This window comes from Salpingoeca rosetta (assembly GCF_000188695.1).
Source record: "Salpingoeca rosetta unplaced genomic scaffold supercont1.13, whole genome shotgun sequence".
Classification (NCBI taxonomy): Eukaryota; class Choanoflagellata; order Craspedida; family Salpingoecidae; genus Salpingoeca; species Salpingoeca rosetta.
The window spans coordinates 211,363-233,778 of record NW_004754921.1 but is presented as its reverse complement, the minus strand read 5'-3'; the positions used below and the strand labels follow the sequence as shown (position 1 = coordinate 233,778).

The 22,416-nt window shown below is 53.5% G+C and overlaps 2 protein-coding genes across 2 annotated transcripts; one reads left to right on the top strand and one right to left on the bottom strand.

Annotated features, from left to right (window-relative positions):
- Nucleotides 1-527: 527 nt before the first annotated feature.
- PTSG_05479 (phospholipase C) lies at nt 528-12,390 on the bottom strand. Its single transcript, XM_004993291.1, has 34 exons — nt 12,229-12,390; nt 11,861-11,932; nt 11,433-11,578; nt 11,026-11,143; nt 10,659-10,753; nt 10,345-10,396; nt 10,000-10,071; nt 9,664-9,776; nt 9,196-9,271; nt 8,794-8,978; nt 8,423-8,530; nt 8,013-8,162; nt 7,740-7,820; nt 7,476-7,536; nt 7,132-7,241; nt 6,879-6,987; nt 6,499-6,626; nt 6,029-6,155; nt 5,697-5,847; nt 5,215-5,462; nt 4,823-4,900; nt 4,632-4,706; nt 4,301-4,425; nt 3,854-3,933; nt 3,433-3,493; nt 3,096-3,223; nt 2,846-2,912; nt 2,448-2,555; nt 2,096-2,179; nt 1,893-1,955; nt 1,631-1,744; nt 1,344-1,394; nt 1,067-1,135; nt 528-843 (listed from the first exon to the last, which is right to left on the bottom strand). The coding sequence occupies exons 3-34, from the start codon at nt 11,553-11,555 to the stop codon at nt 787-789; spliced, it is 3,267 nt and encodes a 1,088-aa protein (XP_004993348.1). The 5' UTR covers nt 11,556-11,578; nt 11,861-11,932; nt 12,229-12,390; the 3' UTR covers nt 528-786.
- A 252-nt stretch (nt 12,391-12,642) lies between these two features.
- PTSG_05478 (uncharacterized protein) lies at nt 12,643-22,221 on the top strand (the record flags this gene model as incomplete). The annotated part of the gene is made up of 20 exons (XM_004993290.1): nt 12,643-12,926; nt 13,248-13,337; nt 13,552-13,630; nt 13,993-14,206; nt 14,434-14,925; nt 15,273-15,413; nt 15,607-15,672; nt 15,997-16,195; nt 16,450-16,547; nt 16,831-16,915; nt 17,357-17,571; nt 17,842-17,904; nt 18,115-18,219; nt 18,384-18,419; nt 18,614-18,729; nt 18,973-19,079; nt 19,207-19,356; nt 19,604-19,707; nt 20,042-20,313; nt 20,679-22,221. The coding sequence occupies exons 1-20, from the start codon at nt 12,866-12,868 to the stop codon at nt 22,219-22,221; spliced, it is 4,236 nt and encodes a 1,411-aa protein (XP_004993347.1). The 5' UTR covers nt 12,643-12,865.
- Between the last annotated feature and the right edge of the window lie 195 nt (nt 22,222-22,416).

The following is a 22,416-nucleotide window of genomic DNA, read 5'->3' as shown; positions in this document are numbered from 1 at the left end:
GGAATGATACCTTGTGATTGTATTGTAAAACCATGTCTTCATGCTGCATTTGAGCATGCAGGAGCATGTGGCGTCCAACGTTAAGTAATGTAATGTAACATGATGGAACATCATCACCGGAAACGCTTACATTTTGCACGAACGCCGAGCAATTTCTCACGAACAGTGCAAGAACATAATCCCAAATGCAACAGTGGCCATAGGGTCATGTGGTCATGTAAGCTCTGCCAACCTTATGCAAGCAAACAACAAGGCAAAAACAACAAAAAGACTAAAAGGATAAACAAAGGAATGACTGCACAATGGTAGTTGTTCTATGCGCATGCTTCATTTCACCACTGTATGTTCGCATGCCATTCTTGATGTGAACCCCCTTCCCCCCCCCCCCAGCTTCAATGATCCCGATCATGTTGTTTCTTTGACTTTCCCATTTGTCTGCCGTTTGTGGTTTGTTTGTTTTCTCTCTCTCTCTCTGCGTGTGTGTGTGTGTGTGTACATATGTGTGACCAGCTTGCTATTTGTGAGCTGGAATGGACAGGTTTCATAATGGACCAGTTGACCGCTTTGTTTTGTTTGTTGGTCAACCTCTCACGCACAGTGTGTTGTAACAAGTCATGATTCAAGCACGAAAGAGGAAAAACGGAGAGAAATCACTTGGCCAGCACCTGCACCATAACGTACGACAACGTGGGCATTGATCCACATCAGGCAAACACAATATCCAGGAACCAATGCAATGGCATGTCCAAGATGAACCGTGTGTTCATCGGCGCAGGCATCATGGCGTCAAACCATATCCACAGCAGGCACAATCGATGCTCTGTGGCGACGCAAAAACGCCGTCTGCGCGTATACAGGGCCACAAACAAGCATGTTTCCAAACAAGGCACCATGAGTCAGGTGGTAAGTGAAGACGGGCGGCTGGTACCAACACAAACCAAACACATACACACCGCACACACGTGTACACACACACACGTACACACACACATGCATACAAACAAAAACATACATGTATACAATCAAAAACAAACAAACAAAGCAAGCAACCACACACATCCCCCACCTTCAAGCTGAACAGCTCATCTTCAGCGTTGGCAAGCAGCGTTGTCAAGCGTGTTGGCAACGACCGAAACTGGTGACGGTTGGGAAAATGTGGACACCATGTGAGCACAGCACACACCAAACAAGGAGGCACAGTTGTACGTACCACCAAGCAGGAGCAAACACCGGGTACGAAGTACGGAGTGCATGCGAGCTGAGCGGGTTGTAGTCGGTGACCATACCAGCATCACAGACACCAAACAGCATAGCAAAGTCCACACACAAAAGCTGAGACGTACAATTGCGCAGTTGTTGCGAATCAGGGAAAGGAGACCCAGGTCAACGTGTCCCTGCGTTTGCCACCGAGAAAAGTGGCGCAACAGAGGGGCAACACATTAGGGTTCATGACAGCTACATGGTCAGGTTGGAGACGCCGCAACGCATATGCGTGCGTCCGTGCATGCGTGCGTGTGTGTTGTGTGTATGTATGTGTGTGTGTGTGTGTTGTGTGTGTATGTATGTGTGCACCCATGCGTGTGAAGTTGAAAACTCCTCAAACCATGCTACGGGCAAACAATGATCTCACCTGCATGTTTCGCTCCATTTCTTGAAGTTCCTCCTCCTTTGTTGCAATCTGACGCGCCAAGTCCTCAGAGGCTGACAGCAGCTCCGTGTACGCGCGGGACAGCAGCTGAAGGCTCTGAGTAGCGTCGCAAAGTGGAGTTGGGCCATGCTGTTGGATTGCGCCACAGAGCGACGAAGAGACGGAACAAAACCCAGACCCTCTTCTCAGCGCATGTCAATCACCGATCGCATTCGCACGTGTGCAAAAGCAGGCGATCGCCAACCTCAAGTGAGCGTCCAAGTCCGCCTGATGCAGAGTCGGGTTCCTCAAGCGTCAGTGATATACCCTGTCACAGGCGCAGCCAAGAAGAGCCATTGATTCGCAGTCGCACAAGCCCAAATCTGTGCAAGGGAAGAAGAGGCGAGAGTGGGGTGCCAAACACGGAGGGCTGATCATGCATACTCTTGTACACAGGCTGCACAATACCTCGCCCTCAGCCTCGACTTGGTATGGATGGCCGGCAAGGCGCTCAGTCAAAACGCCAACAGCCTCTGGGATGGTTGCCGATGTCTAAGAAGTGTCGTGTCACGTGCACAGAGGTAATGCCCAGGACATCAAGGTGAGGACATTTCAACGTCACGCAGCTCCCGACACACCACGTGCTCGAGTCGCAGCGCCTGATTTGCTACCAACATGGTTTTGGCTTCACAGAGAGATACAGAGATGGCGCACACAGGCAGGCAGGCAGAAAGGCACGCGCGCACAAAAAACACACACACATACACACATACACACACACACACACACACCGCTCGCACACACAAACATACACACACACCTCGCAGTCAAGTGCTGTCATAAACTCTGCCTGGGCGGCGCTGATTGCTGTTTCGTGAGCACGAACACGCTCCACAACGTCGTTGCACTGTTGAAACAAGCCATCGACCTGGCAAACGGTTTGTGCAAGCAGCACCACGGCGAGCGTTTCCTCATGTAAGTCGCGCCAAGCAGATTCGCCAAAGTCCAGACCGAACCCACGATCCCAGCGGGTTACTCAAACACACATACACATCACACAGGCATGACACCAGCTCAAACAGACAAGGCACTCTCCTGCATGTTGATCCAAACTTGTGACAGTGCACGCCACACACACACACGCACACGCACACACACACGCACACACACACACACACACACACACACACACCCTAATGCCTTTCGATATATGGTTACCTTTGGATCCCCAGCCAGATTTAGCTCTGCTGCCTCCATCTTGACTGCCTCGTTGAAAGACACTCGTCTGACCAATGGCGTGAAATATGTGTCCGAAAGCATGGGCGCGGTTAAGTTGCACCGGAACCATAAATGCGGCACACGCACGCACGGCGCAGCCGCGTGCACAGGGTGGTAGGCAGCACAGCAGCCGAAACCAAAGACAAAAGACAAAAATGGGCACGCGTGCAAGGCAGGTTTGTGGCACCACCTCATGTTCTGGTGGGCGAGCGCCTCCTGCGGTCTGGGCTGTTCGGCGTCCATATCATCGTGCTGCTGCTGCTGCTGCTGCGCCGCCATGTCCGTGGCTGCGTCGGAGTCGAAGTCACCCACTTCAAGCTGTATGCACAGTAGAGCATTCAGGCACACGGCATGAGCACGCACACAAGCGAGCAAGCAAGCAGCACAATTACAGCAAACAAGCAAACGAACAAAACACAGCAACAGCATCGTAACAGATGGCAAGAGCAACAAACACTTGAGAACCAAAGGCACATGTGCAGGTGCAGGTGTGACATGGCTCCGGTGTGCGCAAATGCAAACTCGACCTTTATGAACAAGTAACTGCCTGGGATCGCTACACCGAGCCGGTCACACAATTGTACGTGCCTGGACAAGCATTCACAGCAAGTACACATGCGATAGCGGTGTTACAAGCGATGCGCCACATAGACGTACATGGGCAACATGTTCGACAGACAAACAGATGCATACATACATACACACAGACTAGCAGACACACATGGGCACAAAATAGCAGACACACACACACATCCATACATCCATACATACATACATCCATACATACATCCATACATCCATACATACATACATACATACATACATACATACATACATACATACATACATACATACATACATACATACACGCGCGCATGCACACATACACACATGTACACACGCAGCAGGCAGATCACGGACAGGACCCCTTCCCTTTTTCAAACGAACCAGTATCCTGTGCTGAGTGCAGAGAACGGAAGGACCGCCTGCCCAAGGAAGTTTTCGTGGACGATGTCGTCATCAAGGACCTGCAGCACGCGAGCAGAGAAGACGTAAGCACCACGCGAACGAGAAGCAAGGATACAAGGGGTGGCAAACACGAAGACGAAGACGAAGAAGAAGAAGAAGAAGAAGAAGAAGAAGAAGAAGAAGAAGAAGAAGAAGAAGAAGAAGAAGAAGAAGAAGAAGAAGAAGAAGAAGAAGAAGAAGAAGAAGAAGAAGAAGAAGAAGAAGAAGAAGAAGAAGAAGAAGAAGAAGAAGCAGCAGAAGAAGACAAAGGAAGGCAAGAGCAGGCTTGTTAATTGCCGCGTAGGCAGTGGATGCGTGCTTTGTGGCCGTGAGCATTGGTATGTGTGCAGGCGAGGTGACAAGTTTGCATGACGTGTTTTCACCCACCAGCAGCTGCACCATGGCCAGCGGTGGACAGAGAACAACAAAGGAGCAGTGCTCGTTCCAGTAAGCATTGAAGTCGCAGTTGTCCAGCGCGCGCGTGGTGTAGCTCGCCTCGTCTGCAGTGACGCCTGTCGAACAACACCGGGACCGCACAACTTCAATGTCAGCCATTCCCAACGCAAGACAAAAGGGCACACACACGCACACACACACGTGCACACACACACACATGACTTCAGCTTAGCTGCAGAACACCCGCAAAACTACAGCTTGGCATGAGCAGCCTACAGCATGTCCGTGAAGGGCGTGGCGAGAGCATGTAGCGCCAACGTACCGAGCATCTGCACATGCACATAAGGGTCAATGACTTGATGGTCGTCATCCATGGCTTCTTCTTCTTCCGACAAATCTGTTTGCACAAGAGCACAGCGCGGCAGTGAGAGATGTGCGAGCTTGTAGGCAACACACAGCGCAGGTTCATCAGAGGCCGGCAGCGGTGCAAACACAAAGACAATGCACGCGCACCTGCGTGGCGCAGCTGTTGCGCACTGCACACTGTTACGCGAACATGGCGAGGGGCCGAGGGAAATGACCGGGCACCATCTGTTGATTGAGTGAATTGACCCATTCAGAACAAGTAGACAAAGAAGGAAGCTCCGTGAGCGCACGGAGCGAAGGAGACCCAGATCCAGAACAACCAGAAGACGCGGACTGGTGAAGTCGGAGCGGCAGTTGGCAGCCAATACACAAGACAAGTGCACACACACACACATAGGCACACAAAAGAGATCATGCACAGGCATACACATGGAATACACACGCATATCCCACACACACACACACACACACACATGGAATACCACACGCATATCACACACACACACACACACACAGCGTATGGGTGGTTGGATGTGCACCTGCATGGTGGCGCACAACAGGCGAATATGACGATTCCTCGTCAATAAGGAACAGCGGCTTGCGCACATATCCACAGTTGCCGTTCGTGAAAAAGCGCCCAGTGGCCACCTGATACCCGTGGTCGTGTGTCTGAAAGTTGAGGCTGCAGCAGTTGATGCCCACCGTCCAGAACGCCGTCGGAATGAAATTCGTCGACTCAACACGAGGTGGACCAGGATACACGCGCACCAACTGCTGCTGTGTCAACCTTGACAGTGTACACATGCACGCAAACACAGTGCACACATGAACACAATCGGTTGTGAGTGTCAGGGCTTGATGCAGTCAAGCGCACAGATTCACGTTTGCTGACACGGTGCAACCTTTGCTGCGCACGAAGCCCACTTGTGTGCGCAAACACCGCAGCAAACTGTGTGCGCGGTGTGTGTGCGTGTCTACGTGTATGGTTGTGCATGTGGGTGTGCAACACTTTCCGACTCACTGCAAAAGGTCATCAAGATGGCCTTCATCGTGCGCACGAATCACAGAGGATTCGGACAGCGAGAGCAGTGTCCAGGGGTCTGGCATGGCAAGTGCCTCCGCAAAGTCTGTGCCAAGCGGTGCATGGTTCAGTGCGACGATGGTGCTCCACTCTGGTGGCGAACAATCAGGTGTGTTTCAACAAAGAGGAAGAAAAACAAAGGTGGCGGGAAATGAGTGCGATGACAGCAAGCTTGTGTATGCGCGTGTGTGTGCGTGTGTGCGTGCGTGTGTGTGTGTGTGATAGCTTGCGTGCGTGCGCTTGACAATGTGAATGTTGGATGGCGTGTGCACCTGGGGCGAGGAGGACTGGCGACGATGATGATTTCGGCATTGCCCGCTTTGTCTTCTTCTTGTTCTTCTTCTTGATCTCCGCGTAAAACGCGTATTCGTCGTGCAAGACAACCTCCGCGCCCACGCCCTGAGCACGCACGCATACAAGCGCAACAACAGAGGAGGATGGTGTCAGTGTACCGCAGGTGCATGTGCTTGAACGTGTGTGCGTGTGTATGTGTGCATGCCTTGGTGTGTTCACGATGTGATGTGTGTCAAGGCAAAGCGTTATCTGAAATCGCGAATAAAGTGCACGAGCACACACCGGCAACAAACACACACACACACACACATTGACTCATAACAACAACACACAGGCACGCACATATCCCGGGCACACATACACAGACCACACACATACACACACACCCATGCACACACACACACAGAAATGCGCGCATGTGCACAGGAGGGAACACAACGGCACCCACTTCATCAATGGAAAGGAATGGCGCGCGCTGCGAGCATAGGAGAATGCGACGCTTGAGTTGGTTTGGGGAAGGCAGCATCGTCTCGTGTTTGCGAACCAGAGGATCTGTTGGTCGCAGCAGCGCGTCGCCTACAGCATAGAGCACACCATCGTTGTGCACGCAAGCACGTCAGCTCCGGGCATGTTGTCAGGGGCGAGTACAAGTGCGCGCAAGCTCAGCTCACAACACGCACGCACATATGCGCACCCACAGAGCCTACGCAAGCGCACGCACATGCTCACATATGTACACACATGCACGCGCACAGTACACACACACACAACACCAGCATAGGCAAGCAGGGCAGATGTGCTGGCCGACTGCCAGGTGCATGGCCATACCAAGCGTCTGTGCAATGAGCGCAGCCAGAGCGACTTGTGCATCGGCGGTGGAAAGGTGCATTTCAACGAGGACAATCAGAGGGAATTCGCTTGCAGTGAATGCGTGCTCCTGGCAGTGAACATCAACCAATGGAGGTGAGCCGTCGAGTGAACGCGAGCTACAGAGTGCACAGGATTCAAAACACACTCGCACAGACACATGTTGTAAAGGCTCGTGATGGCGTTAACTTTCGTTGTTCACACACACACACACCTTGATGACATCGAAGACGCTCTGCACTGAGCACGGCCGTGTTTTCGTGTGCCCGTGATACACAACCATTGGTTCCTCTGATCCAGCCTCAGCCCCAGGCCAAATGTCAACTGGAACACACGAGCACATAAACACGCGTGTAAGCACACGCACAAGTATGGAAAGGCCCTTTCATATTCATAGAGAGTATGGAACCACCACAGCAACAAACATAACAACAACTACAACAAACATGACAATAACAACAAACATGACAATAACAACGAACATGACAACAACTACAACAACAAACATAACAACAACTACAACAACTACAGCAGCAGCAATAAAAACACTGATTGCACCTTCAATGAGGCGAGCACCCTGCACAAGAGCGTTCTTGACCGCCTCTGGTGTGCAGTGGCTCTGCGCCGCGTGCGAGGATGCATGTGGTTGGTGGGTGGCTGTGAGATGCTTTGACGCACAACATACAAAACGCCACAGCAGATTCACCTCCCACGCACATTGATATTCCCCCCCCACCACAACACACACACACACACACACACACACACACACACACACACACACACACACACACACACACAATACACGTCACAAAACGGAACCTTGAGTTGGTTGCCATCTAGGTATGAGTTGTGCGACGATTTGATGAAGTAGCTTCTGAGTGGCTGGTTCATGTCTTGGTTCTGTCACCGCGTTGTACGCATGAGCGCAGTGCAGCAGACACAGTTCACCCGTTTTGTGAGAGTGAGAGAGTGAGAGAGTGGTGTGGTGTGGTGTGGTGTGTCAAACGCGCATGAATCTGGAAAAAAAACAAAAACAAGGTCATGCCAGCACAAGCGCGCAAGCCGAATCACAGCCACACGATCCAAACGTACTCGCGAGATGGTTGCACGCGCGAGCGTGTATTCGCCTTTCATCAGCGCTGTCAGCCCGTCCAGTCCAAGCGCGTTTGTCTCGCGGTTGTAAGGAACGGGCTCATATTGGTTGATGAGGGCTTTGCACCGGCCAGCAGACACACCGAGCGCCTGTGAGAGAAGAGAGGAGAGGGAGGAGAGGGGTTGTATGATGACAACATGTGAGTGATTATGCCATTGATGCATTTGGGGGTTGAGGTGTTGGTGGTGATGGCACGCCAGCAGAGGGAATGACAGCCATGCTAGCTGGCGACGTGAGGTGAGCCACGAAGCAACACCAAGAAACCAAACGCAAGCGCAAGCCAACAAAAAGGGCTTCAACCAAAACAGCGAACCCCCAATCAACACTGCCCCCCCCCCGGTCCAGTCACCTGCTGCTCTGCCTCGAGAAGAATTTTGAGATCATGGACTGAAAGGCCCTCTGTGTCGCTGCTGTACTGCTGGAACAGCGTGAACAGCTCGCGGCGCGTGGCGAGCGACTGCAGTAGCAGCGGTGGTGGTGATTGTGGTGGTGATGGAAGGAAAGGTGAGGATGAGGTGCATGAAGGGGATCAAGTGACGAGTGGTCTCTGGATCTGCGCCCAACAGGGCAGCTGTAGCAAGAACAAGAACAACAAGAACAACAACAGCAGCAGCAGCAGCAGTGACAAGAACGACAAGAACAACAACAAGTAATCAGGTAAGAGGACACTGCAACTGAAAACAAATGCACCCAGCAACAGCCATTGCACAGCACACGTACTGTGAATTCGGATTGAAAGTCGGACAGGGGGACGAGTGCGTGTACACCACTACCACCATCATCGCCGAACTTCTCTTGGAGATAGTTCAGCTTTCGCTTGAGAAAGAACGATTGCATATCTGGCAGAAGCTCCCTCATGGCTGCTTGCGCTTCTTCCAGCGTCAGCTTGCCTTTCTTTCCCAAATCTGTTGCGTGGCAAGCGCGCGCGCGTGTTTGTTGATTGTGAGGTGAATTGATGAGCTGTGCACAGCGACAAAACAGACGTGCTGAAGCACCCACACGCCCACACGCTCGTACACATCCACAGACACAGACAGACAGACAGACAGACAGACAGACAGACAGACACACACACACACACACCCACACCCGCAGCATGGGCGTGATCGCACCGCCACGCACCATGTTTCGTGAAGACGGCTTCCACCCAATCGCGGCGCCGCTGCCGGACAGTTGCCAGGCGCCCATGTGTCTTTTTCTGCAAACACACACACACAACAGCAAGTGCACATCACACACACACATTGGCACACATAATGGGTGTGAGAACGTAGGGTGCTTGGCAGAAAGACAAAAAGAAGTTGCGAGACACATACATACATACATACATACATACATACATACATACATACATACATACATACATACACACATACACACACATAAACGAGCTCAAACCATCAATAAAACTGAATCGAAATAAAGGGATGCAAGTGCTTGTTTGTCAGCGGACACGAAAATGCACCGACAGATACGGCATGGCAGTGTCTCATGCTTCAGTCTCCGGTCCTTCCTGCTCCTGTATCCCCGCAGCCCCATCCATCACCTCATCACCTCATCACCGTGCCACCATGTGTGCACCGAACGTACGAGTGCATATCGGATGCCGACAATCCACAGATCGCGTGTGTCTTCGTCCGCTGCGACGAGGTCAAGACCACCGTCGCGGTGCGAAACGGTGAAGCAGCACCACTCCTTGAACTCTGAACCCGCAGCCATGGCACATCAGCACATGTGCATGTGTGCATGTGTGCATGTGTGCATGTGTGTGTGTTTGTGTGTGTTTGTGGGCGGGTGGGTGATATCTATGATGTAAGAGAAGAAGAGAGCGTCCATACGCATGTGTGTGTGTGTGTGTGTGTGTGTGTGTGGATGAGCTGCTCATGCGTATGTGTGTGCGTTCACTGATTGCGTGACAATGCCCACCTGATGTGTCCATGGACTTGAACTCCTTGCCAACCTTTCCCGGCCGAATCGATAGCACGGAACGAATGGAAACTAATCATTCACAGGCACGCGCGCATATGCGTGTGTGGTGTGAGCGTGAGCATGTGCATGTGCATGTGCATATGAGTGTGTGTGCATGTGTGGCATGCGTTTTCAACCAGTCACATCGTTGGAAACGAGCTGCAAACAAAATCACAGCAACGACTATGCAAGCAATCGTGTACTTGCACACATCACACACACACACAATTGCTATGCGTAACAACAACTCCATGTAGAGGGGAGCAACAATGAATTGCCACCACCGCCGCACAGCACACGCACTTGACTTGACATTTCCTTTGTTCTTCTTCGAGAACCAGCTGATGGCTTCCAACTTGATTGAGACGCCGCAACGACAAACAATACGAGCACAGTACACCAACACAGACACAAGCAAGGGCGTGAGTGGCCGGCCGGGCATGGTTACACGTGTATGATTTGTGTTTGTGTGTATGTGCGTGTCTTTTGCGTTTGTGTATGTGCGTGTTCAAAGTCTTGTGTAGATGTGTGATTCGATTCAAACAAGATGGCGTGGAGATGGTGCATGCAAATGTGCGTGCATGCAAATGTGTGTGCGTGAAGAAATGGCCACGGACCTCCGGGTCGTAGTAGTAGAAGCGCTCGTACAGTTTCTTGTTGCGTAGCTTGATGAGCAGCGTCCCGTCTGCCAGCTCTGCCAGCGCGTTTGAGCCTGGGCCAAACCACAAGTGGTATTGGTGTGGATGTTGTTGTTGATGATCATACGGATGTATGAACGCGTGAGGGCACTCGTGAGATGAGATGTGACAACACCAACAACAACAACAACAATGATGATGATGATGATGATGATGATGATGATGATGATGATGATGATGATGACGGCAATGTGTGCGTGCGGGCGCTGTAAGGACGAAGTCGAGCACACAATCCAGTTGGCATGTGCTGGCACGCCTTGACCAAAAACGAAAAAAAAAAACGCACCAGACTCGAGGGGCTTCGGGTGTAGGCGGCTGTGTTCACGCACGGTGACGTGGAAGGACACGCGCTTCTTGGCTGGCGGGATGGCCTTTACATCCCCGTCCACGACGACGGCCTGCCCCTGTGCCACAACAATATGAGGCCGAGCAGATCAACGCGGCGGAGGGGAGGATGAGGCGCGGCACATGCACTTGCGTCTCCACAAAGAATATGCACACACAAACGCACGCACCGCCACCCACCCACCCACCCACCCACCCACACACACACACACACACAGAGGCGGGTACGTGTTGGCACGAGCAGCACTGATGTAAAGTGAGCGAGCGTGCGCTGTTATCACGCCATCAGCATGCGCGTACACGCGCATACACGCGCCAGTGAGGTCGGCCAATGTGTGATTCTCTCACATTGCTTCTTGAAGGGTCGCTGTCATCCACTTTTGCTGGGCTTGTGGTGGCCTTGGAGCCGTTGGAAGGAGGGCTGGCCTTCTTTGTCTTGAGGATGGAGGGTACCGGTTGCGGGCTTGACATGACGGTTGCTGCCACACAGGCGCCTGTGTGTATGTGCGTGTGTGTATGTGTGTGTGTGTGTTTGGTTCTAGTTGAACAATCGAGCCAGCTGCAGCATCTGCAGCTGCGCTGTACGAAACAGGAAATAGGGTGGGGGGGGAAGAAAAGACCAGGTCAAAACAATCAGCACTCTTGGCGATCGCGGCCACAACTATGCGAAGGATTGGCGAATGAATCAAGGTATTGAAAGAAGGACAACAGTCACAATACAATACGATACAATACAACACAACACACACACACACATGGCCAATACTAGCACGTACTTGATGCGTGCTGCACGCAACGAAGAAGGTTGGTCACACCACAGCAGCGGATTGATGCACCCTGAGCTTGCTCTGGGCAAAGGCGTGTGAGTGTGAGTGTGAGTGTGAGTGTGAGTGTGAGTGTGAGTGTGAGTGTGAGTGTGAGTGTGAGTGTGAGTGTGAGTGTGAGTGTGAGTGTGAGTGTGAGTGTGAGTGTGAGTGTGGGTTGCAGGAGGATGTGGATGGTTTCATGGAAGGCTGATCTCTGAAACCACAGTCTTTTCTTGTTGGTTGTGTGGCAACGCCACCAGCGGCTCGCAACAGTACCAACAACGATAAAACAACAGAACCAACGACACAGCCACCAACACCGCAACCACTACGACCACCTGTGTCCCACGGAATCGCAGCACTTTTGCAGGCAGGCTGGAATGGATGGTGGTGGTGGTGTTGGGAGGTACCAACAAAACCTTTTTCGTTCGCTGTGAGTCAGTTGTTGCTCCTGCTGCCTTGTTTGTTTGTGTGGCGGAGGAGAAGGGGAGGAGTGGCAGTTATGATTTTTATTTGAAGATATACATAATCATCACCTGGAATTCGTGGTGTCGGGTTGCACGGGCTGGCAGGTTTGTTTGGATTTCCTTGCTTGCTTGCTTGCTTTCTTGCCTGCTTGCTTGACAAGCAAGATGGGAGGACACACATCTCACACACAAGCCCCCCCCCCACACACACACACCCCTAGCCATGCCTCCAACCCTTGCCGGCCAGAGGCCGTGGTTTGGGGTGTGCCGACTGATTTGGACTTCCAACCAAGCAAGCAAGCAGACGAAGCAGAAGCAGACAGCAGAAAACCCCAACGACAACAGCCAGCGGCTACTGTTTGTATTTTGTGGTGTTGTGTGTGAGGTGCGAACTGGGGTGGCGAATGCTGACATGATGACGGCCCAAACAACAAACACAAACGATGCAAGTTGTCGAAGATGAGCCACAAACACCACCACCGCCGCCAACAGGCAGCCAGCCACGACGATGTTGTCACGTCGGAAGAAGTCGTTGCGACGGGTGAAGAAGCGACCCGTCTCGCACCAATGTGGGTGGATTGGCGTAGGAAGAGAGGAGGCAGGACAGGACAGGGAGGGAAAGGGAGTGCATGTGTGTGTGTTGGGAGCACGCAATGTGTCGTGAAGTGTGTGCCTGAAGTCCATGTGTGCACGTGTGATGTGGGTGGTTTTGGTGTGTGAATACATGTGCATGTGTGTGCATGTGTTCGCAGGATATGCGATGGCATATGTGACGCTGTGATGCAGATTGCGTTGCCCCAAATGACCTCTGTTGCATCGTATTTTTTTCCCTGTCTAACTTCCTTCTTTGCTTCCTCATCAACTCCGCGCTTCTCTGCACCTGTTTGCAGTCTTGCTGCGCCAGAGCCAGGTGGAAATCCTGCTAGAGCAGTTTGGTGTGCAAGATGAAGGCCAGCGCAACAGCCACGCTTCTGCCATCAGTGCGTATGCACGCACGCAGCACACTTTGGGACGGGGGAGGAGGGAATGAATGAAGAGAGGGGTTGTTTTGAACAACAACTGGTTTGCCAACTTCAAGGGCTCACAAGAAGCACGTCCGTGCGTGCGCTTCATCTTGTTAATGTCGTTGCAATGGCGTGTCACAAACTGATCCGCTTGTTTGCAACACACACACACACACACGCACACACACAGTTAAGCAGCATGGTGAAGATGGCCGCATCTCCCACAAGAAGCTTGCAGTGGCTCTCCTGCAGATTGGGGGCGCGTCATCGTAAGTATGCACCGCACCAGGCATGCGCAGCCGGTGTTGTTCTGGTCTCATTGTGCGAAGCAGAGGGGTGTCGTATCCCGACAGCTTACACACAACGCTCGCTGTGTTCCTGCATCCACACACACACACACGCACACACACACACACACACGCACACACACACACACACACACACACACACGCACGCACGCACACACACACACACACACACACACACACACACACACACACACACACACACGCACGCACACACACACACACACACACACACACACACTACACACACACACACACACACACACACACACACGCACGCACGCACGCACACACACTCATGCTTCTGTGTGTGGTTTCGTCCTCAGGGCGTGCCAACCGGAGGGGGCAGTCAGCGCTAACGAAGCGCACAGCAGCGACCATCGCGGTGGTCTGAGCCACCAAGCACCGTCACACCACACAATGCACCATGACAACGATGACGATGACGATGACGACGACGCATCCCAAGTCATGCGAAGGGCTGGGTCCGTCAAGAACCCCAACATCAAGATCCAAGAATTGCGGCGGCTCCTGCAGCAGGTGCACGACAGTCCTCCTCCTCCACCACACACACACACACTCTCTCTCTCTCTCTCCCTCATAATCTCTCTCACACACACACCCACTCACTCACTCACTCACATACATACATAATCTCTCGCACACAATCTCTCTCTCCCCAACACACACACACACTCACACACACACACACACACACACACACACACACACACACACACACACCACCACCACCACCACCACCGCAGACGGGAACGGGTGGTGCAGGATTGGTTGATCTCGCATCACACTTGGCACCAGACACATCCCAGCAGCACCCGCACCAGCAGCACCAACAGCGTGTTGGGCAGAGTAGTGGCTGGAACATGGAGGGTGGTGGCGAGGATGAATGGCGAGATTACGATGACGCAGACGCTGCACAGAGTCATGGTGGGTACACACCAGGGCAGATGGCCAACCCGAGCGTGATTGGCGGCAGCAACCTCAACGAATGGGACGAGCTCGCCCAGCCACCCCAGCGCAGCACCAGCACGCTGTCCACGGCGCTTGATGGCATGCAGGTGTTTATGGCCGGCAACAGCTTTGACGACGACGATGTGGACGGGGAGAGTGCAGCCGACACGCCGAGTCGCACGGAATCGCTCATTGCGCGCCTGATGCAACAGGTGGACGAGTTGCGACAGGAGGTTGTTGGCCTGACGCAAACAAACAGGGGGCTGGAGACTACGCTGCAGCTCAAGGTTTGTCCAGCTCACACAATCTATTTGGCGTGTGTGTGTGTGTGTGCGGGTTCGTGTGCAGGTTCGTGTGCAGGTGTGTGGGGTGTGTACATGTGTGCGGGTGCGTGTGCGGGTGCGTGTGCGTGCGTGTGCGTGCGTGTGCGTGCGTGTGCGTGCGTGTGCGTGTGTGTGGAGGTGGTATTTGCTTTTATTTGCTCCTAGTTCTACCTCACAGCCACATTCGCGACGCAATGCGTGTGTGCGCGTTCACACACACACACACACACACACACACACACACACACACACACACACACACACACACACACACACACACACACACACACAAAACGACGTGACGACCACAGGCCGCGGAACACAAGCAAGAGCTGATTGCGCAACAGGAGGAGACACAAACGGAGTTGGATGCAATCGAGAATGAAATGCGGTTTTATGAATCACAGGCAGCTGCAACGAAGCAGCAGCTCACGCGCGTCGAGAAGTACTGGGTGCGTTTTTCAATGTGCGTGGTTGCATGCGTGAATCATTCGTGATGAAACAGGAACACACACACACACACATACACACATACACACATACACACACACACACACGTGTGCGTGCGCTCTGATGAAGGAACCAACACGAATGTTCCTTCCATTCACCTCTACTTCCTCTCCACTTGTGGAATGCGGTGCACAGGGTGATGCGAAGGCGGAGAACGAAGCGCTGCGATCTGAGATTTCATCCATTCAGCACGAGCTTGAGGTGAGATGGCGTGACGTTGAGCGGTGATGGTGGTGATGCAGTTGTGTGTGTGTGTGAATGTGAAAGTGTGTGTGTGTGTGTGCGCGTGCACACTGGTTTGCTCTGTGTTAACCACGACCATCACAAGAACAGCAAACCGAGTTGCTTTTATTGCGTACTTGAGCGCGTGCGTACACGTGTGAATGCAATCTATCTCACCCATACCACATCATCCACAACATCAACCACCACCACCACCACCACCACCACCACCACCACCACCACCACCACCACCACCACCACCACACTATCCATCTCATACATCATCGCCTGCACTCGTGTCAGGTCGTGCGCAAGCACGCCGCCGCAGACTCGCTGCCATCGCGCTATGAGGACCTGCAGGCGGAGCACGAGCAATTGCTGGCGGCATACACCGACCTGTGCACGAAGACGCAGAAGGACAGCCAGACAGAGCAGCAATTGCAGGACGCGGCAGAGAAGCAACAGCACATCTTCGACCAGGAGCTACTGCACGCCCGGGAAGGTCCGGCAGCACGCAGCAACCAAACGCTGCCACCTTCTCTGTGTGTGCGTGTGTGTGTGCGCGCCATGCTGTTGCTGCGTGAGTGGTCTTGGTGATTGCGCCTCGTGAATCACAGTTATTGGCACTGAGTCGTGCGTTGGACGCCGCGCTGTCTTCTTTTGCACCCATCCAGACGCACACACACACATACACACACGCATGAGCAACAAGTTCACCAACCGTCCAACCACCCCACACAACGGCCGTTTATGCAGTGATACGGAAGTTGGAGGCGGAGAACGAGCAGCTGAAAGCGGCAGCGGAGGAGGCTGCGGTGTATCGCGAGTCCTACGAGGAACTCAAATTCAGGGTGGTGAGTCCCTAATTGGCAATATGTGACACCATCATGTGTTGATGTCGTGATGCGACTGCACAGCACAAACCCACGCGACGGTGCCGGCCACGACCTTTTCTGCTTGGCCCAAGTGCTCTTGTGCATGTGTCCGTGTACATACGCGCGCGTGTATATATATTTGTGTGTGTGTGTGTGTTTGTGTGTGTGCGAGAGTGTCCATTTGTCCAGCGTTTGTTGTGATTCCTCCACAACTCACACCTCGCAACTCACACACGACATCACACCACGCACACCATTGCAGCTTGATTCCCAATCGCAGGCGGACGTGTTGAGTGCAACATCACCACTGACCACGGCAAGCAGCCTCCACGATCAGCTCAACCTTGGTATGGACATGCCACAGAAGCGTGCGTGAGTGTGTGTGAGTGTGTGTGGGTGTATGCGTGTGTGAGTGTGTGTGGGTGTATGCGTGTGTGAGTGTGTGTGGGTGTATGCGTGTGTATGGGTGTGTGGGTGTATGCGTGTGTATGGGTGTATGGGTGTGTGTGTGCGTGTGTGTTTGTGTGTGTGTGTGTGTGTGTGTGCAGAGCAGCTGAGTCGTGTATGAACTGTGATGTGCTGAATTTGGCGTTTCATCCCTGCATGTGTATTGCTTGTGTATCGGTGTTCATTTCGGGCCAGCAGAGGCAAGCCACTGTCGTTGTCATTCACGCAAGTTGCACCAATCCTGGTGCTCACATTTCCCACAACCACAAATCATGCACCAACCCAACGCACAACCACACACCGATCCTTTGGCCCTGCACCCCATCACTCGCCGTCATCAGCAACGGACTCGCGACCACTCGCTCGTGGAGATGACACACAATCGCCCACCAGCGACGAAGACTTTCGTCCGATTTCCAGTCTTGCGGAGGAGATTATGCTTGCAGGCACGACAGCACATGCCCCTGCCCAGCACACAGGCGGCGTGGATGAGAACGAAGCAAGGCGGCTCAAGCAGAAGCTGCTGGAATACGAAGAGTCTTTGGAAAAGGAACAGGTGTGATGTCGATTTGGGTTTGCTTGAGACTCGCAAGTTGTACTCATCAAGTACACATGCGCATGCCCCATTCACCACCTGCATGACGGGTATTCATCATCATCATCATCATCATCATCATCATCATCATCATCATCATCATCATCATCATCATCATCATCATCATCATCATCATCATCATCATCATCATCATCATCATCATCATCATCATGCCATTCATTTCCTCATGGCATGTTCCATCTCGTGCTGATGATGGCCACGCTGCCACAGACAAGCGCTTCTTGCTTCCGAGACGAGGTTGAGACACTGCAGGCCAGACTCGCAAAGAAGCAGGTGCGCTGTGATGTCACACAACCACCACCACCACCACCACCACCACCACCACCACCATGACCACCATTTGTTGTTATCACATTCATGTTCTGTGTATGAGTGAGTGAGCCACATGTGCTCCGCACAGCACAGTGCGCACAAGCGCCATTTTCACCGTTTGCTCCCTTCAATCCTTGCTGACCCCCACCCCATCGTCTGGCATCACCTCAGACACAACTGCAAGAGCGAAAGCGCCTTGTGGATGAACAAGCCGCTGTCATTGACAAACTCAAGCAGCCTCTCCTCGACATGACAGCCGCACTGCAGCAAATGCAGGTCTGTGCAGTGTGTATGCATGCTTTGTTTTGTATGTGTGCATGCGTGTCCCTAAGCGTGCTGATTCACGGGCAGTTGCGCCTGCACTGCTGTGGTGCGATTGCGTGTTTACCTGACACCTCACGGCCTGATGCTGCTGCTGCTGCTGTTTCGTGTTGTCACAGTCGAAAAAGCAAGAGATTGGCCAAGAACTGCTGCAGGTGAGCGAATTTGTCCACCTGTTTGGTTGTCGTGCGCGCGTGGGTGCGTGTCTTTGCTGGATTCTTGTGCGATGAGCCCGCGTGCGTAGGATGTAATCATCTCCCACGTTTTACAGAACACATCGCCATGAGCCATCTTCCTCTTACTCTCCCTCACACTGGCGCTGTTGTCCCTTCGCTGCTTGCAACACCAGACGCGCCATCAGCTCCTGGCCGCACAGGCACAGGTTGGTGAGATGGAAACAGCACTCAAGCGCTACAGGGCGGAGGGACCGAGGCCTCGAACGAGCAGCAGCAACGACGGCGACAGGTGTGTACGGCGCTGTGCTTGTGTTACCGATGATTTCGCGTCTATCAGTAGCCCTGCGGACGGGTGCCAGGGCAGGGGCAGCCTGGTTTGTTGCGCCACCACGACGTGTAACTTTACGTGCACACGTGTGCAGTACGTCCTCACTGTTGACCACAACGCGCCACCAACACACACACATGCACGCACATACATGCACACACATATGCACATGCATACACACGTGCACATGTCTGTTGTTTGTAGTCGGCGCAATAGCGCCTCGTCTCAGTCCGGACGCGAGCGCCTGCAGACCAAACACAAAGAGCTCTCACGGCAAATGGACCAAATTGTCGTTGTCATCTCGCATTATGGTGAGTCAGCACAGTGCATTCGCAACCACACTATGATCAGTTGCACAGCACCCACCCTTGAAACACACACACACACAACCAAACATATACTCACATGATCCCTCACACAACCACATGCACCGAGCAGTGCGTCGGCGGTCTGAGTTTGTTGCTGAGATCTCAGACACACATCCACAGCAGCTGCTGAGCAGTGGCGGTGACAGCGCCGGTGTCAACGCAGCGGATCGTCTCGGTGTTGTGCAACGCAAGCTGCGCGATCTGGACAGCATCTACGAAGGTGTGTGTGTATGTGCTTCGTGTGTGCTCCATGTGTGCTCCATGTGTGCTCCATGCGTGCTTCGAGTGTGCTTCGAGTGTGCTTCGAGTGTGCTTCGAGTGTGCGTATAGGTTGCGTGCATTTGCTTGTAGATGCACGTATGCTGTGTGCGCGATTGTCCGTCGCGCAAGTGTGTGGACCACCACGTGCACATACGTCCCTTCTCGTGCCTCACCACAAATTGGCACACCTCTGCTGCTGTGAACAGCGTGCTTGTTGGCGTTGAGGAAAAAGGAAGACACCTTGAAACGGTCGCTGTCAAAGCTGGAGAGAACTCTGAAGAAGAAAGATGACGAGCTGTCGAAAGTGAAGGTGCGTCACGCCACCGCAACAATCTTGCTGTGGTTTTGATCAAGCACTCTGTGCACTGATGTTGCTTGTGTGTGTGTGTGTGTGTGTGCGTTTGCTTTGAGTGCGTGTGTGTGTATGTGCGAGTGCATGTGAGCATTCTCTGCATGTATGTATGCATGTGAGTGTGATGCCCATCGATATTGTCGAACGCAGTGTTCCAGCTAGCGACCAAAGCTGCTGTTAGTGCAGCTATCTCCCTCCCTCCCTTCCTTCACCACCAACCATGGCCGCTCATCCTCTTTGAATCCCCCCTCCCCAATCTCACCCACCTCCTCCCTCCGACCACCTTCGCCAGATGCTGCTGGCGTCTTCCGAGCGCCGAGTTGCGCGCTCAAATGACCTGCTGCAATCCTTCGCCTCCTCCCCTTCGTCCAACAAGTCCACATCAGCGGACATTCTCCGCTCCTCTGCAGACATCATTCACTCGTCTGCACACGGCGTCACGGGTACTACAACAGCCACTACCACAACACCACCGTCTTCGGCGCACAAACCCACGCCCGTACGCGCTGCCAAGGATAACCGGCGCCGCAACTGCTCATATGTTCGCGCTGTCGACACTTCTGGGTGAGTGGGTTGCTTGCTTGGTGTTGCTTGATTGGTAACCTGCTTATTGCGCGTGAGCGTCCCGCTGCTACGTACCCTGTGGCCTTTGAAGTATGCGCGCATATTTATGTGCGCCTTTGTCTGCGTGTGCGCTTGTGTACTTGTGAGTGTGTGTATGTAAGTGCGTGCGTTGGTGTGCGTGCGCGCGCGAGTGTGTGTAAGTGCGTGCGTTGGTGTGTATGTGTGCCTGGCTGCTATTTGTATACGTCTGATGCACTGTTTCCTCATCGCTCACGATATTCGCCTTCACGCCACTCTGCATGCATTCACACATTGTCACTGGCCTGTGATGTTGTCCTCATCACCAACGTTTGGCTGCTTTCCAGCTCACCGCGTTCGCGATCTGGTGACAATGCAAACAACAAGACATCAGCCGCCTCGCCACTGCAGAGATCCACTCAAAGGCACACGCAGCAGCAGCAGCAGCAGCAGCAGCAGCAGCAGCGAGCAGGTGGAGACGGCAGTGGTGCCCGAAAACACGTGCTGTCGTCCAACGGGAGTGCCAGTCGATTGCCAATTGCAGTTGGTCAGGACCAGCAACACCAGCAATCACACATGCACGACCAGCACCAGCGCCCTTTTGCTGCTGCCGCCACCACAAGAATCGGCACCAATAACAACAGCAACAACAACGACACCAACAACAACAACAACCACAACAGCGGAAGCTACAGCAACGCCAACGCCAACAACTCGACCAGCAGCACCCCAGGTACCGCCGCTGCCACAACGGGCACAGCGGAGTCGAAGCGACGCAGCTACGAGCCCGCACAGCCGGCGCAGCGAAACCCACGCAGGTCTGAGCCTCAGTCTGTGGTCGCACAGCGTCTGTTCAGAGCCGTGTTTGAGACGCGGCAGCAGCACCAGCAGTTGCAGTCCCACAGCCGCACGTCAAGCGTCAGCTCCGTGTCGTCGCTGACGATGAAGTGGCAGGACAAATCAATTGGCGGCAAGGACGGCGGTGTGGATCACATGCCTGCGACTGGTGGTGTTGATGATCACGCGGTTGCTACAAGGACATCAGATCATGCCAAGCAGCCAGTCCACACGGCCACCGCGACCACAACACATTCAACTGCTCCATCATCGCGTGGCAACAGCAGCGGTGGTGGCGGAAAGGGTGGTGGCAAAGCCCTGTCCACATCCACAGACGACAGTGGCGGGCTTGGATCCATGCGGCGAAGGCGGCACAAGGGGAGCGTGCGCATGAGTGCTCGGAGGCGCCAGGACCTGCGACGCGTAGCAATGGGGCAGTCAGCCCTGGATGAGGCTCGGAGGCTGGCATCTGTGTCATCCACATCATCATCATCATCATCATCATCATCATCATCATCATCATCGCTGGTGCCACTGCCCACAACAGCAGCAGCTACAGCGACAGCAACAACAGCTCAACGTGGATCTGGCGCATCGCGACAGACAGCTGCACAAGGAAAACTAGGCAGCGCCACTGGTGCGGGCGGCGGAGCAGCCGTGAGGGTGATGGACGCTGCCATGCGAGGTTCACGCGCGCAGAGCACAGCAAGCAGACGCAACACGGCAACAGGCGGCAAACTGAGGTCGGTTCCTGTCCGCAAGTCGAATCCAAAGAACGGGCAGGACCGCGTCAGGCAGCAGCAGCAGCAGCAGCAGCAGCAGCAGCAGCAGCAGCAGCAGCAGCAGCAGCAACGGCAACAGCAGCAACGGCAACAGCAGCATCGCTCGCATGCCCCAAGCGAGCTGCCACCTGTGCCGCGCAATTCGAAAACGCCTCCAACAAAACACCGCACGCAGGCAACAGCTACTGGGCCTTCTCCCACAGCAGCGACAAAAACGGCGGCCAGGCTACGAGTGAACATTGCCGACGCACAGCACCGCACTGTCCTCTGAGCGCTTCCGGTTCTGTGTGTGTGTGTGTGTGTGTGTGTGTGTGTGTGTGTGTGTGTGTGTGTGTGTGTGTGTGTGTGTGTGTGTGTGTGTGTGTGTGTGCTTCCTTACGTTTGCTCACGTTTTGATGACCCTTTTTGTTTCCTGGAGCTTCTTGATTTGACTCAAGCAGTTTGCACAGTTATTTGCAACTGTTCT